Source organism: Belonocnema kinseyi, chromosome 7, assembly GCF_010883055.1.
Source record: "Belonocnema kinseyi isolate 2016_QV_RU_SX_M_011 chromosome 7, B_treatae_v1, whole genome shotgun sequence".
Lineage (NCBI taxonomy): Eukaryota > Metazoa > Arthropoda > Insecta > Hymenoptera > Cynipidae > Belonocnema > Belonocnema kinseyi.
The window spans coordinates 60,369,921-60,390,631 of record NC_046663.1 but is presented as its reverse complement, the minus strand read 5'-3'; the positions used below and the strand labels follow the sequence as shown (position 1 = coordinate 60,390,631).

Below are 20,711 nucleotides of genomic sequence, written 5' to 3'. Positions count from 1 at the left end.
GAGGGCGCATACTTTGAATAAAATATTTGTTATCATTCTCTTGAAATAAATGTGTTTTTTTTCTTGAAAAAATACCGGTTTCATATGTATACACCTGGTAGTAGTACATTCTAGAGCAAAAACTACGGTAACTGAACAAATGTCCCGGGTTTTCCCCGATGAGCAAAATTCTGGGCAATTTCCCGGTGAGTAAAATTCCGGTTCATTTCGCTGTGAGCAAAATTCCGGGTGACTTTCCGATTTTTCCTCTGTCAAGTAGACACCCTGACCCTATTTTCCCCTGTTTTTAGATAATTTTGGGCTGTGAAATCTATTTAATCCTTTTTTTTTCAAATGAACAGACAGTAGATTATGGGATTCCATCCGATTATTCCGGAGAGACTGAACAAACCTCCTCGGTTCCTGGATCCGATTGGCTTCAATGTGCATCTCGTCACACAGGAATTCCTCGCTGGCTCCTGGGCTCAGCAATTGTAGGAGCTGCTCTCTCGATTCTCTGGCTTTGCTTATTCCCCAAGGAACCCAGTGAATTCGATATCAGTGTCAAGGAAACCAACACCGAAAAACAAAACCAACCGAGCAAAATGATGGTCTACATCCCAGACGAAGCTCCTCTCTACAAAACTCCACCTCCAAAGTACAGCGACGTCAGCGACTTGAAGGTTTAAAATTCAAACCATGTTTTTTTTCTATTCAGTTACAATTTTTTAAATCATTTTATATGAAAGAAGCTTTATAAATTGCCATTTAGTCTTTTTTCTAAACAAACTTATTTTTGAATGATATTTCTTCTTATGTATTAATCTCAAAATCGTTTAAAAATATTGATTCAACCAAATTTTCAACGAGTCAATGTAGAATCAGAAACGTTCAGATAAACTTTTAATTTTTTTTAATTGTTTTTTTTTTGTAGAGAGCAAAGAAACTTTAATAATAAAAGGTGTTAGACTCCGCGTTATTGCCCATATTCTCTACATGTATGTGCGTATTTTAAGAAATTTAAAGCTTTCTTAATTGCTTGTATAAGAAATTATATAATAATATATACCGTTTGAAAAAAAACAGGGAAATATGTGTGTATATACTGACAAGGGGTGACCGCCAATTGTAAATTGTAGTTCAAATTCATAATTTTTTGTAATAAAAGCGAAAAGTGATTCCCATCGGCCGGTAGCTCAGGCAGTAGCGCTTTGGCTACATTGCCGGGATGTTGCGTGTTCGACTCTCGCTGCATGCACTTTTTTAAATTATCTATTTCTTATTTTTATCTAATAAAATGTTTATAAATATAATTTTCTTCAATAATCTCCAAATATTATGCCTAAAAAATTGTTATGCCTTTTTTCACGAAAAAAAAACTGATTTATTTTAACTTGGATCATCTTTTTAAAAAAGAAATTAAAAAAAAATGTTATTAATTTTATTATAATTTTTACAAACTATATATTAAAAATTACAAGTATGAACTAGGGGTTTTGAATAAAAAAAACTTATTTTTGATCAGAATGCTTCGGAAGGTACGAAATGGGATTAAAACAAAAATTCTGTTAAAAAACCTCGTTCATACTTCTGATTTCAAATATAATCGTTAAACATTATAAAAAATTAATAACATTTATATAAAATAAATTTCTTTGCGAAGAAATTTATGGAGATGAAAAAAATCAGTTTTTCTATGAAAGGCATTAAAAAATCATTATTTGCAGAATTCCTAAATGTTGCTTTTTTAAGCCATAAAGATGATGTATCTACAAAAAAGCTGAATTCTCAATCACAAAAATGAATTCTCTACAATCTGGTTGAAAATTAAACTATGTGGTTGAAAATGAACTTTTTTTTTGTTGAAAATTCATATTTTTGGTTATAAATTCAACTAATTTTTTGTGAAAATTAAACTATTAGGCATAAAATTAAACTATGCAGTTGAAAATTAACTTTTTTATTTAAAATTCAACGACTATTTAGTTAGAAATTCCACTATTTTTTAATGAAAATTTATCTACTTGGCAGAAAATGGACTTTTCTGTCGAAAAATAATATTTCCTCAATGAAAATTTAACTTTTTTTAGATCTAACCAAATTTAGCATCAAAATTCAACAATTTTTTTTGATAATATATGTATTTTCTTGAAAATTCATCTTTTTTATAGAAAATTAATCTTCTTGGTGGAAAAATTAATCTTTTTTGGTTAAAAAATTATTCTTGTTTGTTGAAGATTAATATTTTTTGTTGAGGATTCACCGTTTGGGTTCCAAAATTCGTTATTTGGGTTAAATTGAGTGTTTTGAAAAATCTTTTTTTTTTAAATGCATTTCTTAACTGAAAATTTAACGATTTCAAGTTTGGTTCGAAAAAACTTGGTTTGTTCAATATTTAATTATTTGGTTTAATAATCATTCTTGATGTAAATTCAACATTATTATTGAAGTTTGAGGATTCGCTTATTTTGTTAAAAATTCGACTTTTTCTAGTTCTTTTTTTCCACTTTATTTGAAAATTCAACAATTTGGTTGAAAATGCATTTAGAGAAAATGTAATACAACCAAATTTACAGAAGATAAATTTGTTTTGGAAAACCTTGATAAAAATAAAAAAAAAAGTTCATTTTTATATGAAAAAAGGCACTCAAAAATTTTATTAGCACAATTTTCGAAGAAAATTATGTTTATAAATATTTTATTCAATAAAAAATAGATAAAAAAAGTGCAGGGAGCCAGAATATTCCCTTGTGGGAATATTTAAAAGTTGATTTTCACGAAAATGGCGAAAAAGCGTATATTACTGCTTTGGCAAATTAATTAAATTATAAACCAAAACTAAATTTTACAATTGACGGTCTCGCCTTGTTAAAATCATTTCTACATGAAAGCTTGGCTTAAAATTCTATAAAACTTTTCGGCTTTTTTTGCAGTGAATGTATAACAATTCCAATGTTGGTGATCGAATTAAATTCGAGCTAAAAACATCTGCAGTTCGCCTCAAAGAGCAAAAAGATCGATAAACTAAAATTAAGGATACTCATTTTTCATATTTTCAATAGTACTTAAAGAATGTCCAACTGTTTGGGATTCTCTCGAAAGCAAGGATACATATTTTGAAAATCCATTTCGCGGGATTCGTATATTTATCATTGATCATGATCTCAAACTACAACGAACTCGGGATTTATTTTTTTCAAATACCACAACAGTTGACAGTAGTTGACATTTTCTGCTCAAGTAATCGATATCTTTTACAATCTGAATGTTACTTAAAATAAAATAATTGTTTAAAAAAGTCTTTTTGAAACGAGTTTGAAAACAAGTGTGCGTTAGAATTTGTGCACGATTTCAGGAATATTTCTTCCATTCAAGAAACATGTAACATAAAGAAAATTCTTCGCACTTATTTTATGAGAGGAGTAATGTTATTTGACTTTTCGTTCCAAGTCCTAGTATGAGAAAACGGAATGATTTAATTTCGTCAGCTGCGAAAAGCCTTTTTGATGTTAAATGTTAATCTTCACCTGTAAGGAACAAAAAATGAGTTATTTTCCACGCACGTAGGCTTGAAAATGTACTTGAAAAAGTAATTTACTAGGTGTGATTTCCAAACTCCTTCCTTGTGATATTTAGAAATTAGAAATAGGTGTTAGACTTACAGTACCTGTTATCGTTTTCAGTACCAATAACGTGCGTGTATTGTAAGTTTTACGACTTCAAAGTACATTATTCAAAACCAAAGCATCCTGTTCCTTGTAGAATAAATTTTCTCTGCTAAGGGAATCCTCTTGGTATGTAAACGTGATGAAAATAAAGCAAGTGTTATCTTATTAAATTATAATATACCTTCATTTTATTTCTCTTAACTATGTAATTAATTAATTAATTAATTAATTAAGTCTCTGGTCATATAAATATTATTTATTATACTATTGGCGAAGTCATTATAGTAATATCTGGATGGTATAACATTTTTTAATCTGTACACGCAAGTGTGAGTCCTAGGAGGTAACTTTTATCGTAGAAAACTTACTTTAATATTTTTAATCTAGGAAATAAGTTACTATCTTCTAAGTGAATTTGAAAAATTAGTAACACTTTGTACACGTGGCGTAGAAATAAAATGTAACTCTTTAAAGCTTGAAACTAAAAATTAAGGGTTTTTGAACACAAAAATGCGTTTACAAAATATCTTGTGGACGAAAGAATTAACGTACTTGTAAAGAAAATGTAGGTCTTTTTTTAAAGCCAATATAGCTTGGGATCGTCTCTTCGAACTTGGAGTTTCAGGACGTGTCTGTATATTTTTAAGGCTGGACCTAAGAGCAAATCCAGACCATTGAGGACGTCGGATCTCTTCATCATTAGAAGTGATGGCCCGTCTATGTCCTGAAATTAAATTCAGCAAATTAAAAATTTTAATTTAAAAAAAGTGCAAAGTTCAGGGGGGGGGGGGGGGCTGAGAAATTACATTTTCAAAATTCTCAGACTATTGGGAATGGTGGTCGTCTACCATTTCGCTACCTGGCGCCCTAAACTGGAACTAGAAAGGGTAGGTACAATTTTAAAGTTGTGCCAAAGAATATCTTTGGTTGTACCAAAGATAAAGTTCTGAGTCAGTTATATTACTTTGAGAACGGTAAAGAGAATGATAATATAACCGAGAAATAAATTCTCCGAGAATTTATGAGAATCTCAGAATTTATTTTAATAAATAGAAAATTGCATTTTTTCGTTAACTTTTCGGTTGAAAATTCAACTCTTTTTTTGAAAGTTTGTCTTTTTTATTTTAATGTTTACCTGCTTTAGCATAAATTAAATCTTTTTTTGATAAAAATGCAACGGTTTCATTAGAAATTAAGCTATTATACAATTTTCTTTAAAACAACTATTTCGTGAAAAACTTTCTTTCTGTTTAAAATTTAATGAATTTAATGAATTTTTTATAACAAATTCATCTGTTTTATTTCAAAATTGATCTTTTTTTAGATAAAAATTCAACTATTTGGTAGAGAATTGAACTATTTTTAAAAAAATTAATTCTTTTTGGTTGAAAAAATTCGTCTTTTTGGATTGAAAATTCAATTTTTTTCGTATAAATTTATTTTTTGTTACAAAAATCCAATTGTTGATGTTACTGAGTTAACTGGAATCTTTTTTTGATGAAAACTCAACTTTTTTTTAAATAAAAAATTCTTCTGCTTAAGATAAATTTAATCTTTTTTGGTAAAAATGCAACTATATGCTACAGAATTCAACAATATTTTGATCGTGAAAACTCGACTCAAATATTTTTCAACAGAAAATTCAACTATTTTTTTGAAAATTTATCTTTTTGATTCAAAGCTTCATCTGTTATTGAAACAATTTCATTTTTTGTTCGAAAATGCAACTTTTTGGTTAAAAATCGTTCTTCTTTGCTTGATAATTCAACTAATTTGTTTAAAACATTTGATTGAATCGCTTTGTTAAGAAACCACTTTTTTTTTAAGATTTATATTTTTAGTTGAAAAGTTATCTCGTTGTTTAAAAGTTTAATTATTTTGTTATAAATTAATCTTTTTTAATTAAAAATTGAACTATTTGGGTCAAAGTTAATCTATATTGTGAAACGTTTTTTTATTGGAGGCTTATGTCTGGTTGAAAATTCAACTTTTTAGTGGAAAAGACTTCTATTTTTTTTTTGGTTTAGAATTCATTTTTTAACAGAAAATGGAACTTTGCCATATTTAAAGATTGATATTTTTTAGTTTGTTTCCCTGTTTTGAGAGTATTTTGGCATGTGAATTCTAAATTATATAGAAAATTTCAAGATGAAAGTGTATCCTTCAAGCATTTTTGTTAATATATATTATATACAATTATTATTAAAAAATTGTTTTAACTCTAAAATTTATTTTGGTTGTCCAAAAACTATTTGGTAATTCATCAGAATTATGCATTCTATTGGTCTAATAGGTTTAAAAAATATATTTCACTATTTCATGAAAGTTTCAATGAATTTAAGTTGAAATAAACTTGAATTAATGTATGAAGCGACAAATTTTATCTAGATTATGCGAAGAATACGAATAATAGACAAATTAGGGTGGCCGTTTTAATCCAAGAAAAAAATTCCCGTTCATTTTCCAGTTCGCAAAAATTTTTCATGGTCAATGAAATTTAAAAAATCTAACTCTAAAGCTAACAATTTTTACATTTGAATTAATAAAAACTGAGCTGGAAATGAAATCACTCAAAGTGGAACTCTTGAATTTCAAACTTTTAAAATAATTTACACATATAAACTGAACAATATTTAATTAAATGCAATTAAACTGCAAAATAAATTTTTTAACTTTTATAAATTGTATAGTTCAAAGATTTAGATTCAGTCCTAAGTATATAATTCCACGTTGTCATTTTCCATGCTCTAAAGTCGAAAATGAAGAATTAATCAATGAATTAAAAAAAAAATTAATTATATCATTTAAAGCAATTTTAAGCCAAAAACTTCCCAATTTTATTTCAAAATCTTGAAACATCTGCATGTTGTTTGTTTTTTTTTGTTTCAATTTTTTTTTAAATTCTGTCAAATTAAACAAATTTCCTTAAAATCTTCCACATTGATTTTTGATAATTTTGTAAATCTTTCTAAATCTTTTTGAATAAACACTCAAAATTATATTTTCAAAATATAAATTATTATTAATTTTCATAGGAAATGTTTTTAAATCTTCTAAAGCCATTCCAAATTCTTAAAAATCTTTTAATTTTTTTGTTGGAAATCTGCCAAAATCTATATTTTGTCGGTACACGTGCATACTTTGTTTAAATTATTTCAAATCATTTCAAATTTTAAATTGAATTTAAATCGTTTCAAAACTTTTAAATATTTCTTCCACTTCCTTGAATTTGTTTAAAGAATAATATGTGTTCAATTGTTATTTATACATCGAAGTCCAGCAATTTTACTTACAAATTAATTTTTTTTTATAGAACAATTGAAATGTGTCGCTCAAAATTTAGTTTTTTATATTAAACTATAATTACAGATTTTAAATGAAGAGTCAGATATTTCTAAATATTAAGTAATTCTTATTTTTCATAATTAAAAAATTTCAAATTGAACGTTTTAAAAAAGGAATTTTTTAGACTGAAATAATATTTGAAATTAAATAAAAGCCTTTGTTTATGAATATATTATTTTAAAGTTATTTTAAAATTGGAAATAGCTTATAAAGTTTCAATCGGGCGTTTACATTTGTTTAACTAATAAGAATTTCCAATTGAAATAGTTTTTTAAATCTTTTTAAATCTTAAAGAACAATTTAGTTTTAAAAATCATTATTCATTTATATTCACAGTTGATCAACTGAAAATGTATTTTCAAAAAGGATGGAAATCACAGTTGGACATATATTTCTGTAAAAAAATAAGTTTCTTCAACTTATAAGATGTAAATTCCATCTACACCCCTTTGTTTCCGATAAAGACTTACTTTTAATTTCCAACAAATACTTTAAACTCCACAACAAAAATCGTTAAAACACGTTTATACAAAAATTAATGTACAACTTTTAAATCTTACCTATTTTTTCTAGTTCGGATTTTTGTCAACAGGTGGCATATCGCAGTTTAAACATTCCCAATTCAATTCTAATATGCATTAATAATGTGATTTATGTTTTTGTGAATTTAAAAGAATTCGTTCAAATTTATCAGAATTGTAGGTGATTTTCAAGAAATTCAAGACAAATTCATAAAGTTTCAAAGCCATTAAAAAAATTAAAATTGGATAAAATTCCATTAATCTCAGTAAAATAGGGAGTAAATTCACAGAAATTTAAGGGAAATGAGAAAAAATTGGTGTATTCATAAAAATTCAAGGTTAATTAAAAAAAATCAAATGAATTGAAAACAACTCAAAAATATGAAAACAATTCATTGAATTCAGGTACTTGCAAATGAGTTTTGAAAAATTCAAGGGAATTCTAAAGAATTCAGGGTGAATCCCAAATTAATTCAAATGAACTATAAAAATATTTGAAAATTTCTCCAAATCTTTGAAACCCTATCAAATTCTTGACATAAATAAAAAGTTCCTTGAGATCGTTTTAAATTCTTTCAAAGCTTTTGAAATCCCTTGAAACTTTTTAAAGGTCTTGAAAATACCTTGGAAAAATTTATATTCCCTAAAATATTTCACATCCTTTGAAATCTCATTAAACTACTAAAATCAACTGAAAATTCCATTAAATCTTTTCTAGAATATTTCAAATAATTAAAAATATTTGGAAATTTTCTTAAGCTGTTCAAAATTCCTTAGAATTAAAAAAAGAAACTAAAATATTTTAAATCCTTTGAAATCCTTTGAAACTTTTTCAAGCGCTTGAAAATGTCTTGGAAAAATTTTAAATATCCCAAAAAATATATCCAAAGATTTGAAACCTTTTAAAATTGAATTTTAGTATTCTTAGTAAAATAAAAAAAGTTCCTCAAAAGGAGTGAATAGATGAACAGTCTTTCCGTTCTCCTGAAAAATTCTCCGAATAATGATCAGCCTCTTATGGTTCCCGACCATTCATTTGGTTAAAAATTTATGAATTTTGTTGAAAGTTTAATTGTGGAAAATTTAATTACCAGAAAAAAATGTTTTTTTTTTAATTTTTAAATTAATTCTCCTCAATACAAATGCAACTACATTATTTTTTTAGTTGATCACTTTCAGTTTAAGATTTGAACATATTTAAGGCTTTTTATAAAATTAAAAATATTGTTTTAGTTAGAAATTTTGTAATTCAGAAAAATAAAAATTGCTTAATATTTATAAATATTTGGTTTCTCATGTAAAATCTGTTATTGTAAATCAAATCTTCAAAACTAATCTTTGAACTTTACAATTTACTGGTTTTATTTAAGAAAATTTAAATTACAAGTAAAATGGTTGAATTTTGGTGTATATAAATAATATTAAACACCCATATTCTTTTTAAAAATCGAGTAAGTTGAAGAGATATTCAGAAGGTCTGAAAGCATTCACAATTAATTTAAAATTTGAAATGATTTCAAATAATTTAAACGAAGTATCTATATTTAACAGCTTTTTAACAATTATGAAAGGTTATAAAAAGAATAAAATATATTTTCTTAAAATTCGTCGGAAAATTGAAAAAGATTTCCAAAATTGCCAAGAAAGAATCTAGACGATTTTAAGAAAATATTTGTAAATTAGAAGAATTTTTTTAATTTAGAAAAAATGCGAATAATTTTAAAAGATGTTTAAAAGTTCTGCAAAAGTTAAAAAAATAAAATAAAATTTAAATAAATGTAAAATAAAATGTAGCTGTTTCAAGATTTTGAAATAAAACTCTGAAGCTTTTTAAGGAATTTTTTAAACGTTTAAAATGAAAATAATTTAACTTTTAATTTAAGAAGTCTTCAGTTTATAACAAAAATGTAATTCATTAATTTTTAACATTTCTCACTTAAAATTGCTTAAAATCATTTGCAGCTCAATTTTTTATTACTTCAAATGGAAAAATTTCTAGCCTTACAGTCCAATTTTTTTAATTCATTGACCGTGAAAAATGTTTGCGAACCAGTAAATGGTAGGGAATTTTTTTATGTGATTAAAACGACCACTCTGAATTTAGTAGAAAATTCAAATGTTTTGTGGAAATGTATGTAATTTATAGAAAAATAATATGTTCAATTCAAAATGTAACTAGTTGGTCAAAAATTCCGTTATTTTGTTAAAAGCGCATCTTAGTGGCTTGAAAATTCAACATTTCGGTTCCGGAAATGACCGGGAATTTTCTGAGATCGGGAAAAATTGGGAAATGACAGTGAATTTTTTTTCCGGGAGTTTTATGAATTTTCAGAAGAAAAATCTTCCCAAGTTCGATTTCAACAGTTTTATCAAATATATAAAGTACAGTTTTAAAGATTTAAACAGTTATAAATTAAAAGCGTTTGGAGTTGAAAAATTTGGATGAAAAACAGTTTTATTTTATCAACTGTAAATATAAATAAATACCTTATTTTTAAAATGCATCTGAACTTGAAGTGTAAAAAACTGAACAATAATTAAATTCACAAAACGATTCTAAATCCGTTTATAATTTGAGAATTTCCAGATTGTAACTGTTTCAATTCAAAAGTCGTAATAAGAATTGAAATGAATATAATATCATTTATTCCGATAATTTTATTTTAAATACAAATTTATTTTTTATATTAAGTTTATTTAATAAATTTATTAATATATTATTTTTATTCATTTTTTAGCCATTAAAAATGTAAACGTGCGGTTAAAAATTTATAAACTATTTTCAACTTAAACATAACTCCATAATAATATAGTCGCAATTAAAGGCTTTTATTAAATTAAAAATATTGTTTAAGTCTAAATTATTCTATTTCTAAACCATTTAATTTGAACATTTTTAATTTAGAAAAAGAATAATTATTTTATATTTAGCAATATTTTACGGTTCATTTAAGACAAGTCAATTAAAATCAAATATTTCAAAGTAAACAATTTGAAACTGAATTGTTTTACATAGAAAGCTTTTAATCTCTAGAATTTCAAAGAGCTTTTAAACATTTAACGTTACAATTTTAATTTTTCTATTAAAAAAATCTTTAATTTGTAAGTCAAATTGTTCAATTTTGACGTATAAATAACAATTGAACACTTATTATTTGTAGAAAGAGCCATTTTAAGAGATGTTTAGAAGTTTTGAAAAGATTCAAAATTAATTAAAAACTTTAAATGATTTCAAGTAATTTAAGCGAAGGGGTTTTAAATTTTCTGTCACAATAATTTTTCAAAATGAAACATCACTATTAATTTTGCTAAGACTCTTAAGAAAATGTTTTCTTTTCAATATCTCTTAAAATTACTCTTAATTTTTTCTACAGATAATAAGTGTTCTATTGTTATTTATAAATTAAAATTTTAAGGATTTTTTTTAATTTGCAGGATTTGCTAACAGTTGTAGGAAAAATTCAATTCATTTTAAAATATATTTAAAACTTTCGAAAAAAAAATTGAAAATAATTTAACTTCTTATTTAAGAGCTGTTAACTTGAGAAAAATTTGTTTTTCAATTTTTAATGTGTCTAGCTTAAAATTACTTAATATAATAAAATTTTAAAAAATTAACTCCATTGCTTGATTCTTTAGTTTCGAGTATTGAAAATTTTAACGTGGATTTATATTTTTGGAACTTAATCTGAATCTTTGAACTCTAGAATTTATAAAAGTTCTAAATTTTGCAGTTTATCTGCATTACATCTTAAATTGTTCCATTGAAAATTGTTTAGTACCTTCCATTTTATACGTGTAAATTATTGAGCGATTAAGTAAACAATTTTTGAATTAAAAAACTTTTAAACGTTTAAAATTCATGCTTTAATTTGTCATTTATTGTTTATTACTTTAAATGGAAAAATGTTTATAATAGTTTTATTTTTGTAATTTCATTGACCGTGAAAAATGTTGCCTTTAGGTCTAAATAGGCCAGCAATTTTGAAAAAGATATAATAAAAATTTACCTGATGCCTGAAAATTTCCGCTTCCTTGGGAAATAACCTGGCAAAATACTGATAGACCTGCTCGGAAGTCCAATCGGAAGCGTCCGGGATATTTGGATCCATTCCCTCGACACAGGATTCGTCATCCTGTGTCATCCGGTCAGGGGACACTCTCGTCGGCGAAACTTGCGGGCTTAAAACTGGTGGTAGAACTAGTGGGTTATTTGGGGACTCTGAACGAATATTAATTAATTTAATACTTTGAGTTAGGATGGGCTTGAAGCTTTTCTGATTACAGTCGTTACACTGCCATTTCGAGCTGGACTTGGAACTCGAGACTCGTGGAGAGTGGCAAAAAGAATGGTAGGCGTCGTCACAATTGTAGCAAGTTATTAAGGGTCCCTGTAAAAAAACAAAAACAAGTTAGAATATTTCAAAATAAATTGCTGGATTACAATTAATTCGAGAGGAAAAAAATTATTTTAAACTCACTGCGTCTGATGTTTCGCAGCAAGAGACACAACTTTTGCATCGCTCGCATTGCCAACTGGTACAGGATTTTTGAAGTAACTCTTCCGAAGTGTAGATGCAACTCGGATGCGCTGTAACATTTTTGCAATAATAGGCCAATGCACATTTTTTTATTATTAAAAATTGTCTTTAAAATTAATTTCTAAATCTCTCTGAAATAGTTTATATTTGCGCGAAATATTTTATTATTTGTCAAGGTAGTTTCAAATATTTTGTAACGCTAATTCTAAACCAGGAACTTCGTAAAGAATTATAATTTGGACTTTCGGAAGACAACTACCGCAAACAATTAAAATTTTGACTTTGTTGCAAGAAATTTTCTAAAAGAATTATAATTCTGAGATAGAATTGCGAACTTTCGTAAAGAATTATAACTTAAATTTACGGTTAGCAAAAAACGAGAAACAATTTGTAGTCTAAGCAAGAGTTATAATTCTGATTTAGAAAAAGGGTATTTTAAAAAATCTCTGTTGAAAGTCAGAATTCGTCACAACTTGAAACTTCCTTCTTCCAAATTTTGGTAAAAGAAGGTTACTATATTTCGAAATTAAAATAGAAAAATTTGTAAATAAACAAAATATTTAGTTGGCATAGGGATCCTCGAAAATTAATTTGTAACTTGGTATAGGGAATTTTAAAAAATAATCGTACTTCTGCGTTTGGACGGGGAATAAAAAATAAATAAAATATTTAAAAAATTCCCGTAGAGAATTATAATTTAGACTTTACAGAGAAATTTTGATATGGAACGGAAAGTTTGGAAAAAAATTTTGATTCTGATTTAGAAGAAAATATATATATATATTTCTTTTAAATTTCTTTTCAAGTCCAGAATTATAATAGTTTTACCAAATTGTCTCTTCCAAATCAGAATTGTAATTTTTACTACCAAAAATTATCTGATTCTTTTTAATTAAAATTTATTTCCAAAACTCTCTGTTTCAAATCAAAAATCTTTTGAAATGTTAAGAAATCTCTTGAAATCTTTAAAAATACTTTGAAATAATTCAAATCTTTTAAACCGAGAGAAACCCGGTGAATGGCCAGGAATTTAAAATCATCAGGTGGACATCCTGTTTTATTTATTTGATATAAAACGAAGATTTGGTTTATTTTTATATTTTGACTACTATTAATTTGAATTTTTTGTTAATTTTTTAAGAAAGAGGATAATTCACTGGAAATTAACATTTTTTTAACAATTTTAGTTTGTGTTAGGATTTTACACTGGAAATGGGTATTTCTAATAAAGAATTTATTCGATTTCAAAGCATATTTATAATTTTTCAACAAATTTAAGTTGTGTAGTTGTGTTTCACCTGAAATTGCCATTTAAAAAAATCATTAGATTTAGATTCAATGGTTTTTGTTGAGAATAATAAAATGTAAAGGCTAGAACAATTTCTGATTGTTTTAAACTGTTTTAGTTGGGAATTGAAATTTTTATTCAAAATCATAAGATTTTAAGGAAGATTTATAATTTTTAAAGAATTTTAGGTAACCTTGGTGTTTTAGATCTAAAATTCATATTTTCAAACAAAAATCATTATAATTAGAATAATATTTAGAATCTTTATACAAGTTTGAATGACAGTAAGTGTTTTTCGTCCGAAATTCGCATTTTTAGTTTAAAAAAATTATATTTCAACGAAGACTAATTTATTTTATTACAATTTTTTTGCGCAATTGCATGTTAAGCTGGCGATTTTCACTGGTAATATCGATATAGATTTAAAAAAAGATTTACAATTTAGAAACGATTTAAGGTTATTTTAACTTTCACACTGGAAATCGGTTATTTTAAAACAAAAAATTACTTTCCTACCATTAAAGAGGTTTTTTTAAACAAAATACTTGAATTTTTGAAAAGTAATTGATTTTCAACATAAGATAAATTTCCAACAAACAAGTGTTGCAGTTGATGTGTAAACAAAAAAAGATGACATTTCATTTAAAAAAAAAAAATGAATTTTAAAACCAAAAATACAAATTTTTATTACAGACCTATTTTTCAGTCTTCAAAGAAAAAAATTTTACCTTAATTGTTGAACTTCCAAGTCAAAAGACGAATTTTCTATACAAAAATAGAATTTTCGACCAGAACATATAAATTTTCTGTAAACAAATTACATATCAATAAAATTCAACGCAGTTGAATCTTTAATTGAAAACGTATCAGTTTTCAACACAATAGTTAAACTTTCAACCAAACAGATGTATTTTCAATTAAAAACATAAATCATCAATAATTTGTATCCAACAAAGATGCAATTCTTACTAAATGAGATGAATTTTTTAAATTAAAAAGACAAATTTTCAAAAAATAGTTCAATTTTCCTTCAAAACAGATTTCAGTTTGTCTTTTCCATAACAAAATATGAGTTTTAAATAAGAAGTACATTTTCTACAAAGACACTTGAATTTTTCACAAAGCCGTTGAATTTTTAAATGAAAAGAAGGACTTTCTCACAAAATTGTTGAGTTTTCAACCCAGCCGTTGAATTTTATCCAAGAAAGATGCAGTTTTTAATAAAAAAACATGAATTTTTTAATTAAAAAGACAAATAAAAAAATTTTAGTACTTGAATTCTCAAACCAAAAAGAGGAATTTTCAATAAAGTAGTTGCATTTTCAACAAATAATAAAATTTATAACTAAAAGATAAACTTCAGGAGGAATCAACTGCAAAAAAAATGCAAGGAAAAAAAATTACTAAAAAGAATATTATACCAGGGTTATCACGAAACTTCATTTTAAAGTTCCCTCCTTTTTCCCCCAAACCATTAATTTTTTCAAGACCAGAAAACTTATAAAATTTTTAACCTATAATCATTTATAAACGGAATAAAACAATTTCAAATTAAAATTGAAACATTTCAAATTTATCCTTCATAACAGTTATTTGAAGCAACTTTAGAAAGACAGATAACCGCAAATTTCAAATTTGCTGCCAAATTTCAAATCGTCGGTTGGTTAACCAATCAGGACCAGTATTCTTTCGATTTTATGAAATCATAACCGTCGCGCCGAGCTTTGTGATTTCAGATCGAAGAAAACGAGAATTTGAGCCCGGTATTAATTAAAATTGGTGTGAATTCTTATTTCGTATTAATAGACGTTCAAAATTATATAATAGTTTCGGAAATTGGGTTTGAATTTTTAGTGAATTTCAATGTTCGGATTTTGAGGCTAGGGTGCCCCCGATTTCAATAGAATTAGTTTTGCAAGAATAATTTCTGTCAAAAATCGTTCAAATTTCAGATTTAGAGACAAAAGTTCGAGACTTGAGTGACTTCGCCAGATATTTTGACGTATGTGACATATTTTTTCGTATTATGACAATCTTCGAGGAAATATCCCGTTGACAAATTCTTGGAACTAGTTTCGGGCGGGAAGTTATGATTCTGAGAATTCTGGATTCCGAAAATTGTGTTCAATGAATATTTGAGACATTTTGATGACATCGATAGTGACTTTATAATGTGCCAAGTGGATAAGCGCGAGAGTTTATTGAAGTTTTTCATCAAATTTCGATAAAAATGTACTAAACTGGAAAATTAGGTTAGAATTAGGAAGTTGTGTATAACATGTATGAACATTTTTGTTTTGGTGGTTTAAACTTTTTCTTGAATTTCCATGCATATCGCCCCCAATTTTTTTGTTTAGAATCCACAAGAGAATATTTACATTTAAAAAATGACATTTAAAGGTTCCACAAGCCCTATAAAGTATTTCCCATAAAAAAGACGTTTTCGTGAATTTTATTCATAATCGTCAATATTAGGTGAATCGAGTAAAAGCTCAATATTTCTTTTCAAAATTAGCCATACATCAGAATTGAATAATTACTTTTTAAGTATATCCCAACGAGGTCCCGAAAAAACCTCATGAGTAAAAAAGTTGAAAATTCCAGAAAGAACCACAACTATCTAGTATCACTATAGGCGAAGATAGTTATAAACAAAAAAAATGTGTTTAAACAATATATTTGTTAAATTTGATTAATTATTACCACAATCTAAGTAAAAAGTAGACTAAAATTCGAAAGTGTCATAAAAAAGCAACTTTCTAACATTATTCAAAGAGAATATTAATAATAATAATAATAATAATAAATTGTTTAAACAACTATATTTGCTAACTACAATTAATTATTACCTCACTCTAATCGAGAAGTGGACCAAAATAAGTAGCTGATCCTCTAAATATCAATTTTTTAACGCGTTTATTTTTTCTCGATTTGAAAAAAAATGGGGACGATATGCTTAAAAACTCTTTAAAAAAAAATGTCCAATGTATTTTTGGACCACCCTAATGAACGTCTATAAATTGTGCGCGCCAGTGTGAAATCCTTTTTGGATTAATCAACTTCAGGATTACCGGAAAACTTAGATTCTGGAATCAGGTAAATTGTAGTTTTATTTAAGAAGAATTAAAATATGCAGCTGAGAATTTATCATTTTTAATGGAAAAATTGTGTTCCTTTTCAGAGCTGCTCTGGTAAGTTCTTTTTCAAGTTCCTCTATCTCCAATTTTGCGGAATGCGGAAAAAATGGTTTAAATCGGCACGCAGGCAAGTTATCAAAATATTTAAGAATCACATAGTGCGGTCAATAAAGCTTTAAACTTCTTAATGCTTAAGACTAAAAATTAATTTGTTTTGAAAGATTAATTATGAATATGAAAAAATAATTTCCAACTTCATGTTAAAAGCGTATGAAATTTTAAAATATATATTGAATGATTTTGAATTTAAAACTTTCTAATTCATACTATTTTAGATTACATAATATTTTGCAAAAAGGACAATATTTCAAGCGGAATGAAATGAAATCGAATTTGTAGCATTCCTTACAAAAAGCGTTTAGAATGAGATAATTTAAGACAAAAAATGTTTGGAATGAAAAAATGTTAAACAGAAGGTCTCAAAATTGAAAAATTTCAGACTAAAATGGGTTTAATTTAGTAATTTTTATAAGAAAAGAGTTAAATTATATAATATGAAAATTATATAAGTTCAAAATTGAAAACGTTACTTTAAATAGTAACTTTAAACGGGAAACATTAAAATGAAAAAATTCTACCTCGGAAAGTTAAAACTTAATTGAATTTGAACTTCACTTAGAACTAAAAAAAATGTAGTCAACAAGAATTGTGATATTAAAACTGTTTTATACACAATTATTTCAAGTAAATTTCAATCGTTTAAAAACTAATAATTTTTATATTGTTAGTTACACTTATCAAAATTCAACCAATTAAAATTTAATTGCAAAATTAAAACTTATGAACGGTAAAAATTTAAAATTTAGAGTTGAATATGAAAACTAAGAACTCTAAAATTGTCAACATTCAAAATTACATAAGTTATTCAATTAATTACACAATTTACAAATTTAAAATGGTTAAATTTTTAACAGTTCCTTAATTCTTGAAATTTCCCAACAAAAATATTTTTCAATTTGAAATTATTCATTTGTCTAACTCTAAATTTAAAATTAAAAAAAAAATACAGAACAAAATTATTGCTACAATATGATTTCAATGTTCGAAATTGCCTAATTTTAAGCTTTTAATTCAAAATTCCTGTATGTATAAATATTACATTATTAAATTTAAAACTCCCACGGCTTTTAATATTAAATTTTTAAAGATTTAATAGCGAAATTGTCCTGACATTTTTAATATTTGGGACATTTTTATGACATCGATAATGATGAAATTCAAAACACATTTGACAATATTTGATGGATGACAGTACAGAACTAGATAAACAACAAAATCGGAATTTTTCAGGAGAGAAAAAACATATTCTATAAAATCGAAACCACCATTTCGATTTCGAGAAATAGATATGTAAGTTGACAAACTCAAAGTGACGCAGACCAAAAAAAATAGTAGGTTTGACTGCGGATTGTAATAAAAAATTTAATCTTCAGTTTAGATAAAAAATAGAAACTTACTCCCGAGATATTGAGTTTATAAATACGGGGCAAAAAGTTTGATTTTAAAAAGTTAGCCAATTTCGAGTAAACCGCCCACTTTATGAAAATCGGCTATCGGTAAGGATTAAAAATGGTATTTTAAATTATTTAGAAAAATAAAACCTTACTCCCGTGATACAGAGATAACGAATAAGAATAACAAATGTTCGATACGAAAAAATTATTCGGAAAAAATCAAATTTTAGTTTAACCGTATTGTACAGTGACAAAACTATTTTTTGCTGGAAAGCCTGTCAAAAGACCATTTTTTGCAATAAATGATAATCATTTCAAATAGAACCCCTGCTGAAAGAAAAACATTATTACTAAGTTAAAACACTAATCTACCATTTGAATTAAAATTGAAAATTAAGGCACGAAAATTCGAACAAATCCTTTTAACACAACGTGTACTTGATTTTTTAAGAATTTTTTTATGCAATAAACCCATTTTCATAAAATGTTGCTTCTCTAATTCTGTATTCTATAAAACTATTTATTTTAGAATAAATATTTGTGGTCAGAATATCAATTCTTAATAAAATACAAGTAACAAAGAAATACAACGTGACTTAAGATTCTTGTAAAATTGTAAATATTCTTTGAAATCTATATCATTTCCGTTGGAAAATGCGATAACCTAAAATTTTTCCAAATTTTTTTATTTTCTGCCAAATCCAATGATTCTTCAATAAAAGTACCAGTTTCGGTATGAAATGCCAACAAAACTAAAAGTTGTGAATTTAATTACAAAAAATAAAAACCAAAAATTTTTTCGAATTGTATGATTACTTTGTAATTTAATTATTTTTGTTTAAAATAACCGATATCCGATTAAAACCTTCATATAACCTTAAATCGTTCAAAAATTGTAAATCGTCTTTGAAATTGATTTTTTTAAACTGAAAATACCGATTTCCGCTCTAAAACGCCAATATAATAGAAAATTGTTAAAAAGATGTGAATCTTCTTTGAGATGGTTTAAATAAAACTTTCTTTGAAATAATAAAAATACTAATTTTCATTAAGAACACAAAACTAATCCCAAGTGGTTAAAATATTCTAGCCTTGTTTAAATTATGATGATTTTTATTCAAAAATAACAATTTTCGATGCAAAACAATAGCGTAAACTAGAATGATTAAAAAATGAATTATCTTCTTTGAAATATAATGATTTTTTAATAAAAATTGCAATTTCTGACGAAAAACACTAACACAATCCTAGGTATTCAAGCTTGTAAATTTGATTATTTTGTACAAAATAAATCTTTGGATTTAATTATAGTGATTTTTATTTTAAAAATACCAATTCCAGGTGAAGTATACAAACATAACCTAAAATTGTTAAAAATTGTAAATATAGCTTGAAATCAAATAATGTTTTAATAAGAATACTGATTTCGAAGAAAACCACTGACACAACATAATAAAAAATTGTCCAGAAATGTAAATCTTTCTTGAAACCACCGACCATTTAAAACAATCGATTTCCTATGAAAAACTTCAATATAACTTGAAACTGTACAAAAATTATAAATCTTGTTCAAACTATAATGATTTTTGTTTAAAAATGTCAATTTCCGATAAAAAAAATCGCCAACAAATCGAAAAACGCCAATTGTTGAAAATTGGTAATATTTGAAATCTAAAAATTTAATATGAAATATTGATATATATATATTATTATAAATTGATCATGATTTTTGTTCAGAAATGTCAATTTCCGATGAAAAAAACGAACGCAAACGAATTTATTAGATAATTTGAAAGTTTTAATTAAACTGTGGAAGAGTATTTTACTATGTATCTTCCATTATTTTTCTTCTCATTATTGCAACTTTCACAAGAGAACGTAAATATTTTTAAAAAATAGTTAAATTCATAATTTTATAGTTAAAATAATTTTCATTGAATTTTAATTTATAAAAGTTCATTCTATTCCTTACAGAGTTCTTTACAATTGTATTCGTCGCATTTTTAAGAAACCTTATTTAGCCAACTGTTTGATAAAAAAAATAACTAACAAAAATATTTTTACGTATTATTTCTGAATAAAGTAATTTTCATAAACACGTGACGAATAAAATTTTGTAAAGAATCTTTTAAAGAATAGAATGAGCGTTTGTAAATTAAAATTGAAAGAAAAAATACAATTTTTTTGTCAATTCCGTGGTTCAAAAACATATTGAAATTTTTTTCTCAAAATTGTTCAAATCTACAAAAAATAAAAGCTGTTGTTTTAACAAAAAATTATATTCAGAGGTCTCGTCAGCTCCGTAAAGTTCTGCAAGCATTTCCCATAAGAAAAAAAGACGTTTTTGCACAATTATTTTTTAAATATCACCCCCATAAGTCTGTTTTAATGGATCCCAAAAACACAATTAGTGAAAAATTCGGTTTCGCGAGTTTTTGGCGCTAATTATGATTCATTTGCACTTTTTCAAATACAAATGGTATATAAAACATGAAATACTACTGTCTACTGAAAAAATTCCCGGTCATTTCCCCGTTTTTTACCGGTCCACAAATATTTGCTACGGTCAATGAAATTTAAAAAATTACACTCTCATGCCAAAATTTTTCCCATTTGAAGTAATAAAAACTGAGCTGCAAATTAAAGCAAAAGCTCAAAAATTTACACATGTAAAATGGAAGCTTTTCGACACTTTTCAACTGAACAATTTAAAATAAA

The 20,711-nt window shown here is 25.8% G+C and overlaps 2 protein-coding genes across 2 annotated transcripts in view; one reads left to right on the top strand and one right to left on the bottom strand.

Moving 5' to 3' along the window:
- LOC117177289 (transmembrane protein 59-like) overlaps positions 1-1,062 on the top strand; it is a 17,605-nt gene extending 16,543 nt beyond the window's left edge. Inside the window, exon 4 of the mRNA XM_033367883.1 lies at positions 342-1,062. Coding sequence (XP_033223774.1) covers positions 342-668 — 327 coding nt within the window. The 3' untranslated portion in view covers positions 669-1,062. The remainder of the gene's footprint in view (positions 1-341) is intronic.
- A 2,820-nt stretch (positions 1,063-3,882) lies between these two features.
- Positions 3,883-20,711, bottom strand: part of LOC117176048 — a 30,299-nt gene continuing 13,470 nt past the window's right edge. The window contains exons 4-6 of the mRNA XM_033366040.1: positions 11,995-12,104; positions 11,524-11,904; positions 3,883-4,371 (exon numbers count right to left, since the gene is read on the bottom strand). Of these exons, the coding sequence (XP_033221931.1) occupies positions 4,225-4,371; positions 11,524-11,904; positions 11,995-12,104 (638 nt within the window). The 3' untranslated portion in view covers positions 3,883-4,224. The remainder of the gene's footprint in view (positions 4,372-11,523; positions 11,905-11,994; positions 12,105-20,711) is intronic.